Source organism: Neoarius graeffei, chromosome 1, assembly GCF_027579695.1.
Source record: "Neoarius graeffei isolate fNeoGra1 chromosome 1, fNeoGra1.pri, whole genome shotgun sequence".
Classification (NCBI taxonomy): Eukaryota; Metazoa; Chordata; class Actinopteri; order Siluriformes; family Ariidae; genus Neoarius; species Neoarius graeffei.
In genome coordinates, this window is record NC_083569.1 from 112,992,879 (window position 1) to 113,007,806 (window position 14,928).

The 14,928-nt window shown below is 40.5% G+C and overlaps 1 protein-coding gene across 1 annotated transcript in view; it reads left to right on the forward strand.

Annotated features, from left to right (window-relative positions):
• The window catches only part of LOC132885941 (uncharacterized), a 450,234-nt gene that overhangs the window by 177,902 nt on the left and 257,404 nt on the right, over positions 1–14,928 (forward strand). Inside the window, exon 20 of the mRNA XM_060920476.1 lies at positions 2,227–2,475. Coding sequence (XP_060776459.1) covers positions 2,227–2,475 — 249 coding nt within the window. The remainder of the gene's footprint in view (positions 1–2,226; positions 2,476–14,928) is intronic.

Here is a 14,928-nt window from a genome sequence, read left to right on the forward strand (position 1 = left end):
GAAATGTTTCATTACAGAATATTCAGAACTCTGAGTTTCCAACTGGGAAAAACTGTTCAAGAAGACAAAAAGCATATGGAATTTTTTCTCTCAGTACATTCCCTGTGTAACACCCATCCCATGTAGCTAATTGGATATATCTAGTGTTGTAGTACTATGGGCGAGGTCCTGGGTACATATATCTGTGGTTTAACATGAAAGGGACAAATGAAATGAACTTACCAGTTTTCTGAATGGTTAACTTGATAATGAAATGCTGAATTATTTGGCGGTGCCTCCACTTAGCAGAAAAATACAATAAGTTTTCACCTATTTTGAATCCCACTAAGAATTATGTTAACTTATTACCCTTTTTACTCAAACACCCCTTCATCAAATATACACATGACACACAGACACTTTAAATCCAAATTGTGAATTTAGTTAACACGAATGTAAATAATAATATCAATAACAACAATTAAAGATAGTACAAAAATGTTGAATAGACCTGAATGAGCTTACCTTTAGAATTTCTCAGAAATTATTGTTCTTGTTAATTTACCACTTTTTACACCTTTAGTCTTACCTAACAGGCCCACCACTCACACACACACACACTGCAACAAAATGAAATAATGTCTCTCTTTGAAAAAGCAAAAAAATAAAAACCCGTTGCAGGCCCGAGTCGTTGCTTGGGAGCGTGGAGACCTAAAACAAAATGGCCGCTTCACTTGTACAACACAAGCAAAAGAAAATAGCAGTGCACTAATCTATAGTTAATTACTCACAAGTCTTGGAGAGGATAAAGGGAAAAAGAGGGCTGAAACTGGCTAGATGATGAGAGAGGGTGTAACGATGATACCGGGGGTACTGGCAACCCAGTTCACTAAGGCAAACTTGGTACGAAGCACATCTACCCATCCAAAAGGGTCCAAGGATGACTTCCTGGTCCACAGTCTGATAGATGTACAACAGCATTTCTTTAAGTCACTTAGACCTAACACAAACTATTAACTCATCATATCATGCCGAGCTTTACACAAGTCATCATGCTAACACACATTAACCACACCCGGAAACAGTATTTGCTACCAAGTGAATAACGTGTTAATATGCTAGCGTGCTAATACGCTAACGGCAGTTAGCATTATCTCTATTGACAGCATGGATCAAAACGAAACATTACACAATATACACAAAGGTTAGTTTTACCTTTGGCAAGCGATATGATGTCTGATACAGCTTAACGAGACTCTGCATCCATCCACGTATCAACACCACACACTGCCACCACGTTTCCACTGTCTTCTACAGCTCGTCTGTTTACCCCTGACTGAGCCCTGTTATTCACAGGACGGGGTTTCCTCTATATCGCGCCTCTATGCACCTCTTACTGGCTAATCAACGAATAAACAACCAGTGTGATTGAATAAACCCAAGATTGTCAGCCTTATTCCCTGCAAGGCTGGGTTGTACCTAACACGCTTTCTATGTGCAAATCAAACAAACTTTCTCCAGTGACCTGAATTACATCAAACAATATGACAAAGATGAATCAATCAGCTTATAATGATTTTAATTATTTAACTGTATTTAACTGTTTTACTGAACGTGTTTTTTATCAGAGTGACTTTTTAAACATTAAAGCTTATTTAATTATTTACACATTTCTTTGTCTCTGTCTTAACTGAAATCTTTTAAGACCAGGCTACACCTGTAATTTCTGTAATTCTGAGTATGGATATGTTTATGCTGTTACTTTCCAGACTGAGTACGAGTCCATGCTTACAGATACCCACACTGATAATGAAATGAGTATTTTATTGAGTATTAATCAATCAGGGATGTCACAAAGCATTTTATTTCTCTCTGTTTATGTTGATTGCTGTTGTGTGCAGTGAACTCATTGTGCTTGGTTTATGATTAATATGTTCTGGTATTAAAACAGTGTTTGTAATAGAGAGTGCAAGGTGGCAACCTGAGTCATATCGGTGAGTTTGGTGATTAGAAATGTGCTGTGAATTTCACCTTCACTCAAGTAGACGGTGTGGAGCGAGGGGAAAGGAAGTGTACATGGCTCAGTGCTGTCATGTGTGATAGTTTCTCTACACACTCTTCACTCTCACAGATAACTTTGTGCTGTCATAACTAATGGCACTTTCTGTTTGTATACAGATTTACACATTCAATATCGATCAGTGAGAGAAAATATTTATTTTGTAAATGTGGTTTTCTGTGTTGTAGATGGTGCTGTGATCCTGGAGAGTCCTGTCCATCCTGTGACTGAGGGACATCCTCTGACTCTACGCTGTTTATATCGAAACCCAAAGCCCTCAAACCTCCGAGCTGATTTCTATAAAGATGAATCAGTCCTCCAGACACAGACTACAGGAGAGATGATCATCCATAATGTCTCAAAGTCAGATGAAGGTTTCTACCACTGTAAACACCCAGAGAGAGGAGAGTCACTGAAAAGCTGGGTCTCAGTCAGACGTGAGAAACCTTTTAAATATTCACTTTAATACAACTGTGACCTAATGTGTTGAACACAGTATCTTTATATCATGTAATTTATCGGGCTTAGTTTATCGAAGTCTGTGTACAATATGCTGTTACACTTGTTCACACAGGTGTTAATTTATTTATACTTCAGATTGAAATAAAACATACAAACATTTCAAGAATAAAAAACATTATCATTATTTTATTTATGGGCAGGTCCATCACGTGTAGAAGCTCCATTCTCAGTGCTCATGCTGATCTGTAGTGTAGTGACGGCCTCTCCGTATCTGCTGGCGACCATCATTCTGCTGGTCAAATGTTACAGAGCTCAAGGTAAGAACTCTTTCAGTATGTTTCACACCATCATGATCAGACTAACTTTGAGTAATCGAGAACAACATTTTCACAAAAATCATTTGACTCACTGTTTTCATTTTAAAAGCAAAAATCCACACGAGTGTTAAAGCACTTTGTTCTAAAATGCTCGAACAATAAGATTTAAATGTAAGTTTGATATAAAACACAGCACATCTGTTTCTGAGAGTGAATTTACATGTGACAGATACTTCAAGTGGAGTTACATTTTCACTTCATTAATAAAGTACATTATGAATAAATAAAATAGTGCAGAAGAGTGTTTCATATGCAGATGTCACTTTTCACTTCACTGTCATTAATAAACATTAAAACAAACACCCTTTAAACTGTGTTTAAGATGAGATCAAATAGTTTTGTTAATTTTCTGCCATAAACACCTGAAATAAACTATGAAATGAATTAAATGAATTTTTTAATGTCTTTCACAGCTCACACTGTTGAAGAGAGAATTCAGAATGCAGTCATAGAGGAGTGAGCAAAGTTCATCAATAAAAAGAGGATGCATTTACTGTAAAATAATTATGTCTTCAGGGTTTTCTGAGGATTTTAAAAGAATCCTGATTTGTCATTTTAATGTTAATTTTAATAGCTGGCTAAAGTCAGAGCAGTTGGTGAAAAGCCCAGTGATACTGGAGTTAATAAGTGAAGCTTTGTGTATCTGCAAAATAAAAACTAGTTAATTGACTTATCTGAAACATGGTGGGGAACTAACATTGTGTTTTATGTTCCCAGTAGGGCTGAACGATTTTAAGAAAACACTGAATTGCGATTTTTCTGGCAGATATTGCGATTTCGATTTCAACCACGATTTTTTTTTCCTTTAAATCAAGTTTCAGTGCAAATTAATTCATACAATGAATTCCATAAAGCTAATGCAAGAATGAAAACTGAGGTCAACAGATTTCAAATGTAGGCCTGTTTATTAACATTGAGTGCCTGAGGAACAAGTTATAATAACTTAAAATAAAAAGAGAGCCATCTTTCTTAAACTTTTGCTTCTTTTATTTTTCCCATCTACAACATATCAGACATAAAAAAAGGTTGATCAATGGCTCAGCAGCATCAAAATATTGCACTTTTGTAAAAGAATGTACATAAGCATTATAAATTATAACTAGAGCCAACAATTCCCCTGTGGGAAATTGTGAGAGTGATGCAGTGGCTATTGCAGGAGCTGCACTGTACTGTGTGAATGTGTGACTTGCCATTATGCTACAAGCCTGTCTCTCTCTGAGAGGGAGCAGCCCCTCCCTCGTGTGTGTGTGTGTGTGTGTGTGAGAGAGAGGGAGAGCGAGCATCCCCTCCCCCACCCGCACGCTGCGCTTAGAGACACAGAAAGTGAAGGATTCTCTCAGAGCGCTCCCTCCAAACAGGGATTTACACGAAAACGGAAGGAGATATTCACAAAATTCTTTCACACGGAGTGCCACAAGGCTTTCCTGAACACACAGATGTAATTTTTGTCTGTAGTGTAAAAAAATGAGGACAATTTATTGACGAAACAAAACATGGGTCAGTTTAGGAGCACTGTGAAAAACCGCGGCTTTGACGATCCCAAAATCGTGTTGTCTGAGATCGCGATTTTCGGTCGAAAACGATAGATCGTTCAGCCCTAGTTCCCAGTATTAGTTCTCCCACTACTGTATTTGTCCTGCTGTGTTCTATTTCTGTGTGAGATTATCTCTAGATCTGTGTTTCCCAACCGGGGGTACGCGGCGCACAGGGAGATTTTTTTTTTTTTTTAAGGCGTCACACAAAAGTGTAGTCCCAATAACTCAGCTAACTCGTAATATGTGGACAACAGAATGTCTGCTGTGGAATTTAGTAATAGGCTATTTATTTAATAAAATTTCCAAGATGATAAATATTCTCAGCAATGTGTCATGTCGAGCTCATCAATAAAATGGTACGTTTGCGCTACAACTCATTTCCCCGGGAAGACAATGACCTGTGACACAAAATACAAAAACATAGCAACCGATAATGTCTACAAAAAGTCTGGCTGCTACCTGCAGATGGATAAATGGTTAAAATGTCCAGTTTCTCTGGATCCAGGAGGGGGTTCGGAGGAGACAGCAGAGAAACGCAAGAAAGAGGCCAAAGCTAAACCTAGGCAGTACAATGAAAACTACATTTTGTGTGGTTTCACCACGTCTGCGTCTTCGGAACTACCGCAGCCTCAGTGTTTCTTCTGTGGTGAAATTCTGGCTAACAGCACAATGAAGCCAGCCCGTTTGCAGCGACACCAGCGCACCAAGCACCCTGCAAAAGTAGGGAAAACTGAAGAGTACTACAAAGGAAAGCTGTCAGAATTTAAGTCAGGTCAGATTCAGAATACAATGATGAAAACCACAAATGTGTGGAGCAAAGCCCTGGAGGCATCTTACGCCATCTCGCTGCTTGTGGCACAAAAAAAATCCTCACTCAATTGTTGAAGAACTAATTCTCCCTGCAGCGACTCGTATGGCTGGAATTATGATAGACAAAAAAGCAGCAAAGACATTCAAGAAAGTTCCCCTGTCAAACAACACCGTGGCCCGTTGGATTGATGATATGGCTCTTGATATTGTGGGACAAGTCGTGGGCAAAATAAAACAAGTCGGTCAGTTCGCTTTGCAGCTGGATGAAATGACAGATGTGAGTGGAGAAGCGCAGCTCCTGGCCTTCGTTCGTTACAAAGATGTGTCGGACATAAACGAGCATATTTTGTTTTGCAAAAGACTGCCAGGAAAGACAACCGGGGAAAAAATGTTCCAGGTTATTGGCAGTTTTTTCAAAGAACACGATATACAGTGGAAACAATGCAGCCACATCTGTACTGATGGTGCGGCTGCAATGACGGGGAGCGTGAAGGGACTGTTCGGATAAGTGAAAAAGGTAAACCCCGACATTAAATGGATGCACTGTATTATTCATCGGGAAGCTCTGGCTAGTAAGAGAATGAGCCCTGATCTAAATGCTGTTATGGATGACGCTGTGAAGATGATAAACTTCATCCAGTCCCGGCCACTGAATCACAGACTGTTCGAAACTCTTTGCTATGAGAGCGGCGCGCAACACGACCAGCTACTGCTTCACACAGATGTCTACTGGCTGTCTCGTGGAAAAACGCTACTGAGGCTTTATGAACTTCGCAGTGAAGTTTTTGCGTTTTTGAAGGAGCAGCTGCACCCTCTTGCTGTGGTGTTTGAGGATGCCAATTGGGTGGCACGCCTGGCATATCTCGCTGATGTGTTTACCAAACTCAACGAGCTCAACCTCTCACTCCAGGGCAAGGAGTCACACAACCTGAGGATGTACGAGAAAGTGGAAGGGTTCACAAAAAAGCTCAATCTGTGGCAAAGGAAATGTGAGGAGGGTGATATGAGCCACTTCCCATTACTTCATGCACATCTTGCCACTACTGATGTCACCAGGGCTCCAGTGGTGAAACAGGTGGAAGAACATCTATCCAAACTCAACTCAGACTTTAACCAGTACTTTCAGGATATTGATAAAAAGTCAGAAAGTCTGGATTGAGTGAGGGACCCATTCACTGCAACTGAGAGCAGCAACAAGCTTCCTGCAAGGCTGCAGGAGCAGCTGCTGGATGTGTCTCCTGACCGGGGCCTGAAAGTGGCACATAGAGAAAAGACATTGACCGAGTTTTGGTGTAATGTGGAGAAGGAATATCCTGAATTGGGAAAACATGCACTGATTGAACTTTTACCTTTTGGATCAACATATATGTGTGAGGTGACATTCTCAGCTCTGACACACATAAAAACAAATAAGAGGAACAGGCTGGATGTGGAGAACAGCCTGCTAGCAGCTGTTTCCACACTGTCCCCAGATCTAGCAAAGCTGATGAAAGACAAGCAAGCTCAAGTGTCTCACTAAAGACCAGATTATACTACAGTAGTGAGTATTTTGAGAAAGGTTTTGTTTCAGATATTAAACAATAAAAATGCCTGTTTATGGAAGACTGTTTATGGAGGACACTCCAGTTTTGTGATGAATGTTACATGAGTTATGTTAATGTACTCTTTTAAAAAAAAAAAGAGAAATGTTACTTGTTAAAGTTAGATATAACAAAAGGAAGGTTATTTTGATTTAGTATTTATACTATTTTGGTAAATTATTTATATTCCAAGAAAACATATTCTTTATTCTTATGTTGAATTAAGTTGAGGTTAAAAACAAAGAGAGAGAGAGAGAAAGCCTGAGAATTTTATGTTCACGTTAAGGAGATTAAATAAAATGATTTTCATGTAATAACCACTGTATTATGCTCTACTTTTGGAGAATCAACGCGCATGTGTGAGGGGGTACTCGTGGTGTGACAAGAAGGCTCAGGGGGTACTCAAGCCAAAAAAGGTTGGGAAACACTGCTCTAGATGAATTAGGCCAAAAAAAAAAAAAAAAAAAAAAGTGTATTTCCGGTTACGTAGATTTCAAAACTAGGGTCGGTAGGCAGGCTTTTTTTTTTTTTGAATTTTTTTTTCAAGATGGCTGCCATAACCTATATTTAGACAGGAATAATTTCACAAAATATAATGAATTTCTTTGCAGGTCACCTGAGTTACCACCTTCTGATGAATCTGATGCAGCATGAGACACCTTTTAACATGAATTTTTCTGTAAATATAACAGCTCAATACACCATGAGAGAGAGAGAGCAGCCCCGCCCCTCTCTGCTCCCTGAGTGCAGCTCGTCGCCTTGGTAACAGTGCAGGGAAAAGGCACAATATAACAAGCAAAGAGCGCTTTTTCTCAGAGTTCCCTCTCCTCGAACAACGCTGATTTACACGGAAACGAAAGGAGCTATTCATAAAATTCTTTCACATTGAGTGCTACAAGGCTCCCATGAACAAATTATTCTATTTTATTTGTCCCTAGTGTAAAAAATGTGGACACTAGAGCGAGTTAAAAACAAGTGACTTTTCTGATTTTGCAGTAAAAGCGCTGCCACGTTTATAACGCGAGTCTATGGGAGAGCACGGCTGTCCTCTCCTTACTTTCAGGCTTCTCATTCAAAAACTGTAAATCCTATCGCTCAGGGAGACACTTGTCTTGATTCACACAATGTGTGACTACAACTTTTGAGAAAGTTGTGTGTGTAGAGTGAAAATTGTGGCTGAGAAAACAGTTTAAATGAGAAAATTAGAACTTTTTTTTTCAAGCTGCCTACACTCTAAATAACGCCATAGACCCCCATTATAAAGTCTGAATTTCTCCAGATTTGCTCATGGTGTTTGATCTGTGACTGATCAAAAAGTATAGAACCCAGCAAAAAAGTTGAATGCCAGATCCACACAGGAGAATTTTGTCTCCGTTTTAAAGTTTGAATCATGTCTCTAGGTGAAAGACAAAATAAGCGTTCTCTCTGCTTCTGTTCCCTCCGCCGGCCCCGACACACTACTGCCTCCGCCGAGTGCGCGCACACACCGCATGTCGGGGCCGCGGATGAGTTACTCTCCCCTGATCAACGAAGTCAGCGGGGAATTTGTGGTTATTATCAGTACAAACAGCGCGAATTACAACTTAAATGAGTGTGGTTCAGTTTGACATTATTGTCGGTCCGTTAGATAAACATTTAATTTTATTAAAATCAAAAATTAATATTTAGAGCCTGTGGGCTACAAATAAGTCATTAAAGTAGCCGGCTGGACTTAATTGTGTAGTCGGCTGTATGGCCGGCAGCCGGCGCTTGTGGAAAGCCCCGATTTTCCCAGTGAGTGACAAAAACTTCCGGTTCACGCGGTTGGGTTATATGTAAAAGTGGCGACTGGGGAAAAAAACGAAAAAAAGTTTAGGGTCGGGCGGGTAACCGGAAACATTTTTTTTTTTTGGCCTGACGAGGAGTAGACTTACAATCTGTTAGATACTGTTATATTTTGTTTGACTTTTCAGCTGTGTGAAGTTTAATTGTCGTTGTTTGAGAAGATTTGTGGATGAAATTTGATCAATTAAATAAATGCATCATTATCAATGCACTGAATTATTAACCTGCTAGCAATCATGTATCATATGAAGCAATACACTGAGAAAACTCTCGTGTCTTTACCAATATCAGCATTTTTACTATTTTGTATTTTTATACAGTGATGTACTGGCATTAAAACATTTACTGAGCCAAAATAATAAAAATTTTCACCAAGACAATGTTTACTTTATTTCAATTGCTTTTATTTCATGTTTTAAACCCCCTTCTGCTGCTGTATCGGTGTCTTTTCATTGTCTTATATTGTCTGTTGTCTCCTGCTGTAACACTGGAATTTCCCACATGGGATTAATAAAGTGTTCTCTTAAAAGCAGATACAGGAACTGGATCCTGCAGTATTATTCAGTGTAAGTAGAGGATTTCAGTGCAGTAAAGTTCAGGACTAAATGAGGAATTAAAGAGAAGTGTTATTACTCTGACCGCATCTCTATACACAGGAAATTAACATTACAGCAGCAGCAGTGATTCAGACAAAGCTACTCATGAAGTGAATTACAAGATTTCACTGTTAAACCCTGCTAGATAACTTCCCAGTCCTGGCAGAGGAATTAAATAGTCAGGATTAGAGGTTTGTGAATCAAGCTTGTATCAAAAGCAATGCTGTATATGAGCACGAACACAGTCTACACAACTGGGGAGAATTTTTGAAAGGTGTCTGCAGGGAAGACCATCACACACTTCCTCCAAGAGAAAATTGTAACAAGAAAATAGTTTCATGCATATTTTACTGTCTGAATAAACATTCCCTTTTGTTACTGGAAGAGGTCATGCTACACCACCAGCAGCCAGCAGAGAGCAACAGCAGCACACAGACCATTCAGGAGAACTCAGTTACCCAGAATTCTCCAGGTTGATGATCCTGGATTACCTGCACCTGCCAGGCAGGATACTTAAAGCCAGCCTTTCACACAGCCATCTGTCATCCCTTTGTAGAGAGGTGTCTGGTATGGTATGTCAGGTCTTTATCCAAGGAAAGGTTAAAAGGGGAAAACGAAAAATGGAAATAAAAATGAAAACGTATTTGAAAAGGAACTGAAAGGAAAGGCAGGAAGAAAGCAGAGGAAAGAAGGGAATAGAAATAATTAATGCTTGGCCCAGAAAGAAAAAAAAAGACCAATTTATACTGTAAATCCGAGCTTGGTGCGCACCTCTCCAGAAATCTAGCAACATAGTGCGTTAATGTAGGCCGCAACAACTGTGATTGGTTGGTCGGCTTCGTAGCATCACATTTCCGACGACTCATTCTTTTCTGCAAAAATCAGAAAGCTTATATTATTGCATGAAAATAAGTTTATAAAGTGTGAGGCTCTATAATGATTGTAGCTCATTATAATGGCCAGTATAATCCTGCATCTAAACCTGTGGATTTAAAGACTGTGGCATTATTTTCGTACCTCGTTCCTGACTGTGCAGTGGGACTTTCATTTCAAGCTGCTCATAGTGCTGAATACAGATGTGTTAAAGCACTTCAGGAATACTTTTAGTGAGAATTCACTTGGTTTATCATTGAATAATATATGCTCAAGTAAAATATCAGGAAATTTGTTTCAAAACAACATTGTGTGTTATTTTCTGTTTATTATTCCTACACTGAAATATGGAGCTCATGTAACCCAGTGACAACAAAGGGTTAAAAATGTTAATGGATTAATATAATGTTCCTGTTTTCTGTGTCGAACAAAGAGAGATGATCAGCCATATAGTTTTACTGTTTTCTCATCTGACCCAACAGTGAGATGATCAGCCACTCAGAGCGCATAGTTGGTCAGGTCCTGCCTTAATTGAACATGATTGACAGGTCATGACACATCTGCATGATCAGATCTGTGTGTGAGACAGAGAGATTATGTGCTTGTGATGAGAAAGTTAAAAGTAAAATAAAAAGGTTAAAAAAAAAAAAAAAAAAGTATTTCCAAGCTGACTAGTCAAAACAGCAGATCACTGACGTGTCGAGGTGACCTGGAGTTTGGAAAGTCCTGTTTTTCCCTCTCCATCTATTTCAGTAAACTAGTAATATTTTGCTAATTGTGTGTGTGGCCCTGTACGACCTGCATGTAACTGAGTTCAGTGGAAGCAGGGTCCAGAGCCAAAGTTACTGATTTCTGAGGTGGTTTGAAGCAGTAATATTAATGCTACTGATATAGTTACAGTTAATAGTAAAAAATGTGAGAGATATTAAATTGCTATGTTGTCTATTATTATTGTTATAATCTTGAGGATGTAAATGTTTGAAAAATGTCAAATCTCAGTTTTAACATTTTACTGTGGAAAATGTGTTATTAGGGATACATCAATTGTGAAATGCTTGATCAATAGCGGTATTTAAAATAATAATTTGACCAATATGAATGTTTGGCCGACACCGGTGTGCATCCCTAGTTGTTAATACTAAAAGGTACCTTCACCAGTGAGCACTGCAAATATCAGCAGAGCCATACTGTATGGAACATGTAATCTGACATGTATACTGCCAATTTTTTGTAATATTTGAGTGAGGTAAAGCTTCATGCTACTGTCACAGTAGCTATGCTATTAGTTTTGTTTAATCAGTACAAAAGTGTACAAATGTATGCTAGTGTTAGAGTATTGATTTAGATACTGATGGAGAAGTATATAATACACTTTAATACACACTTTAAAAAGATGTCAGAACAAGTGAACCAAGGAGAGAAAGATGAAGTGAAAACCGGGAAGAGAGAGAGTTTTGACAGAGGAAGAAAAGGAAATGTAGTGCCTCTCTAGCATGTACTGACTAATGTGAGAGGTGGCTAACCTCATCTCATTATCTCTAGCCACTTTATCCTGTTCTACAGGGTCACAGGCAAGCTGGAGCCTATCCCAGCTGACTACGGGCGAAAGGCGGGATACACCCTGGACAAGTTGCCAGGTCATCACACAGCTGCCACAGACAACCACTCGCATTCACACCTACGGTCAATTTAGAGTCACCAGTTAACCTAACCTGCATGTCTTTGGACTGTGGGGGAAACCGGAGCACCTGGAGGAAACCCACGTGGACAACATGCAAACTCCGCACAGAAAGGCCCTTGCCGGCCACTGGGCTCGAACCCGGACCTTCTTGCTGTGAGGCGACAGCACTAACCACTACACCACCATGCCGCCAGTGGTTAACCTCATCTTATCATCTCTAGCCGTTTTATCCTGTTAGACAGCATCGCAGGCAAGCTGAAGCCTATCCCAGCTGACTACGGGAGAAAGGCGGGGTACACCCTGGTCAAGTCACCAGGTCATCACAGGGCTGACACATATGCCGCTTTTTCACTACAAACGCGGCTGAGTTGGGCTGAGCCATGCTGTGCTGAGTCGAGCTGAGTGGGGCTGTTGGAGTTGCATTTCGACTACAACCGTGCTGGCTGGAAGTGGGTGGACACATTGGGTGGAGTTAGCGAAAGTGGGTGGACGTCACGTGATGTCATTAGGCGGCGCAAACAGTGACATCAGTGATCTTTTAAGCGGTAGTCTCACGACCCGGATAGTAAACAATAAACATGGAGGACATGGAGTCGTTAGTGTTGCTGGTCTTGGTGCTGTGGCTTGTTGTCACCGACAACGCCAACAGATACTGGCAAGAGCGTATAGATGAGGCAAGGCGCATAAGGCTTCAGAAATTCTCGTAATTCGTAATTATTCTTCTTCCGGGTTTACGGTGTTTACAGATCCCAGCGTGCTTGCGGGGCGTGTGAGGACACTCCTCCTCACCAATCAGTACACAGGGGAGTGTCTCCTCACGCCCCTAGCCCCACTCGGCTCGGTTTGGCTCGCTTCAGACCCACTCCAAAACGGAGCGAGTTTTGGGTGCTAAGCAGGGCTGAAGCGAGCTAAGTCGTGCTGCTCTGAGATAGTCGAAACACGAGCCGTGTCGGGCTGAAGTGAGCTGAAGCAAGCTGAAAAAGGGTAGTGGAAAAGGGCCAATAGACACAGACGACCATTCACACCTACGCTCAATTTAGAGTCACCAGTTAACCTAACCTGCATGTCTTTGGACTGTGGGGGAAACCGGGGCACCCAGAGGGGCCACGGGGGCTCGAACCCAGGACCTTCTTGCTGTGAGGCGACAGCGCTAATCACTACAGGTGGTTAACCTATGTTCTTTAAAATACATAACTTATTAGTGTCAACATAATGCGTGTATGACTACTCTTTTTAAAGGAAACACTTACTTTTAACCAGTGTTTACAGGAATTATTAATCTAAACCATGCATTTAAATGTCTTTCACTTAAATCACCATTTAAGCATCAGTTCTAACATGTTACCATTAACTAAAATGTATTTGTAATTACTTCCCTTCTTAATTAACACTTACCCTTTAAATACTCTTTTTAGCTTGAACAAAATTACTACTTGTCTTACTTAACTTAAAATATCAACTGAGTAGTCAGTGCAACTGTTTTAGAACAACATATAAAAGATTTAAGCATTTAAAGGCTTTTCAAATCTCTTCAATTGGCATTCACAGGCACATCGAAAAAGAAAGGGGGAAAAACAGGGCCCAAGAAAAGAAAATAGCCGGCAATAAAGCAGCCTAATTTCGAATCCCCAGTTCAAAAGGTGCAGCCTGAATGCAGCTCGTGTGCGGTGTAACCTTAAACAAAATGGCTGCTTCACCGTGCAGGCAAAAACACACACATGGTACCTTTACTCAACTGGAATGTAGCCTTATACACGCAGGGTCCAAGGCAGCAGGAGCAGGAGGAGAGATGGCGAGAAGAAACGCGTGGATGAAGAGAATATTCACAGTGCTGAAGAGAAGACTCACGCAGTTGAGCATCTTGGCAAAGTCCACCATTTGGCAGCGCTAGCCGGCTCCGTCGGGGTCTTTGTGTCCGCAGTCGCTCCACACCGGCTTTACCAGTCGAGGTCGCTGCTCGCTGCTTGTTAGCAAAGTCCGGGCAAAAATACTCGCCACTAAGTCAGCAGCTCACTTAAACTTCTTTCTGTCTTCTTGTGATGAGCATTTCACTCAAACTGACAGAACTAGCACCATTAAAGCTTCTCTCAGAGTCCTGGCTGAACACTTCCACTATAAATGGTGTAGAAATCGCTTAAAACTTCGTGTTTCACTCCATATCAGACAACACGCTTCTCACGGCTTGCTCGGTCGTCACTCTCTTTCCGCTCCCCGTCTCGCTCTTCCACATCCGTTTCTCTCACTTCCGGCTCCTCTGACCTCGAATGTGATTGGCTCATTCACCAAAGTTCCGGAAATAAACGGATTGTGAAGTCAGTCAGCAAAACCATGAGCTCACAGCTACTTCAGGCAAACTGTTGTCATGACAACCGAAAATCCCTCAGGAGAGAAATACACCCAGCACACACGCACGCGCCGCTTCCAACACACGTTAATTCACAATTCTGACGAAAACAAACCACAATATAAAACTCAAACAAAACGCTTTCACTTTAAAATAAGGGTTTTTTTGGGAAAAAAAAGTTCACCTCAAATAAATAACTGAAAAAACCCGCTCCGTAAAAAAAAAACATTTGTTTAACTCCTTCTTCCTATTCTGACAGGCATATTTAAAGCATTTTCACATATATTATTGCATAACAAATATTTAACATATTAAATGCTGTATTCAGTGAAACATTAACATTACCCAATACAGTATGCATTTCTCTCATTGCGCAACATCATTACTTCATTGCTGGTCAGTGAATCTTAACATTTTAACCTTAAATTCTATTTATTCAACTATGAACTTATTCATTTATATCCTCATGAACAAATTTCAACAGGGTTACAAACGTGACATCAGGGAAACTACTGTTTATTACTGGAGATGACGACATGTGTGAAAAGTTATTGTACCAACCTGGAAATAATAAAGTAAATAAAATCTCATCATATCTAGCTGCTTTATCCTGTTCTACAGGGTCGCAGGAGCCTATCCCAGTTGACTACAGGCGAAAGGCAGGGTACACCCTGGACAAGTCACCAGGTCATCACAGGGCTGACACACGAACAACTATTCACACTCAATTTAGAGTTGCCAGTTATCCTAACCTGCATGTCTTTGGGGGAAACCGGAGCACCCGGAGGAAACGGGGAGAACATGCAAA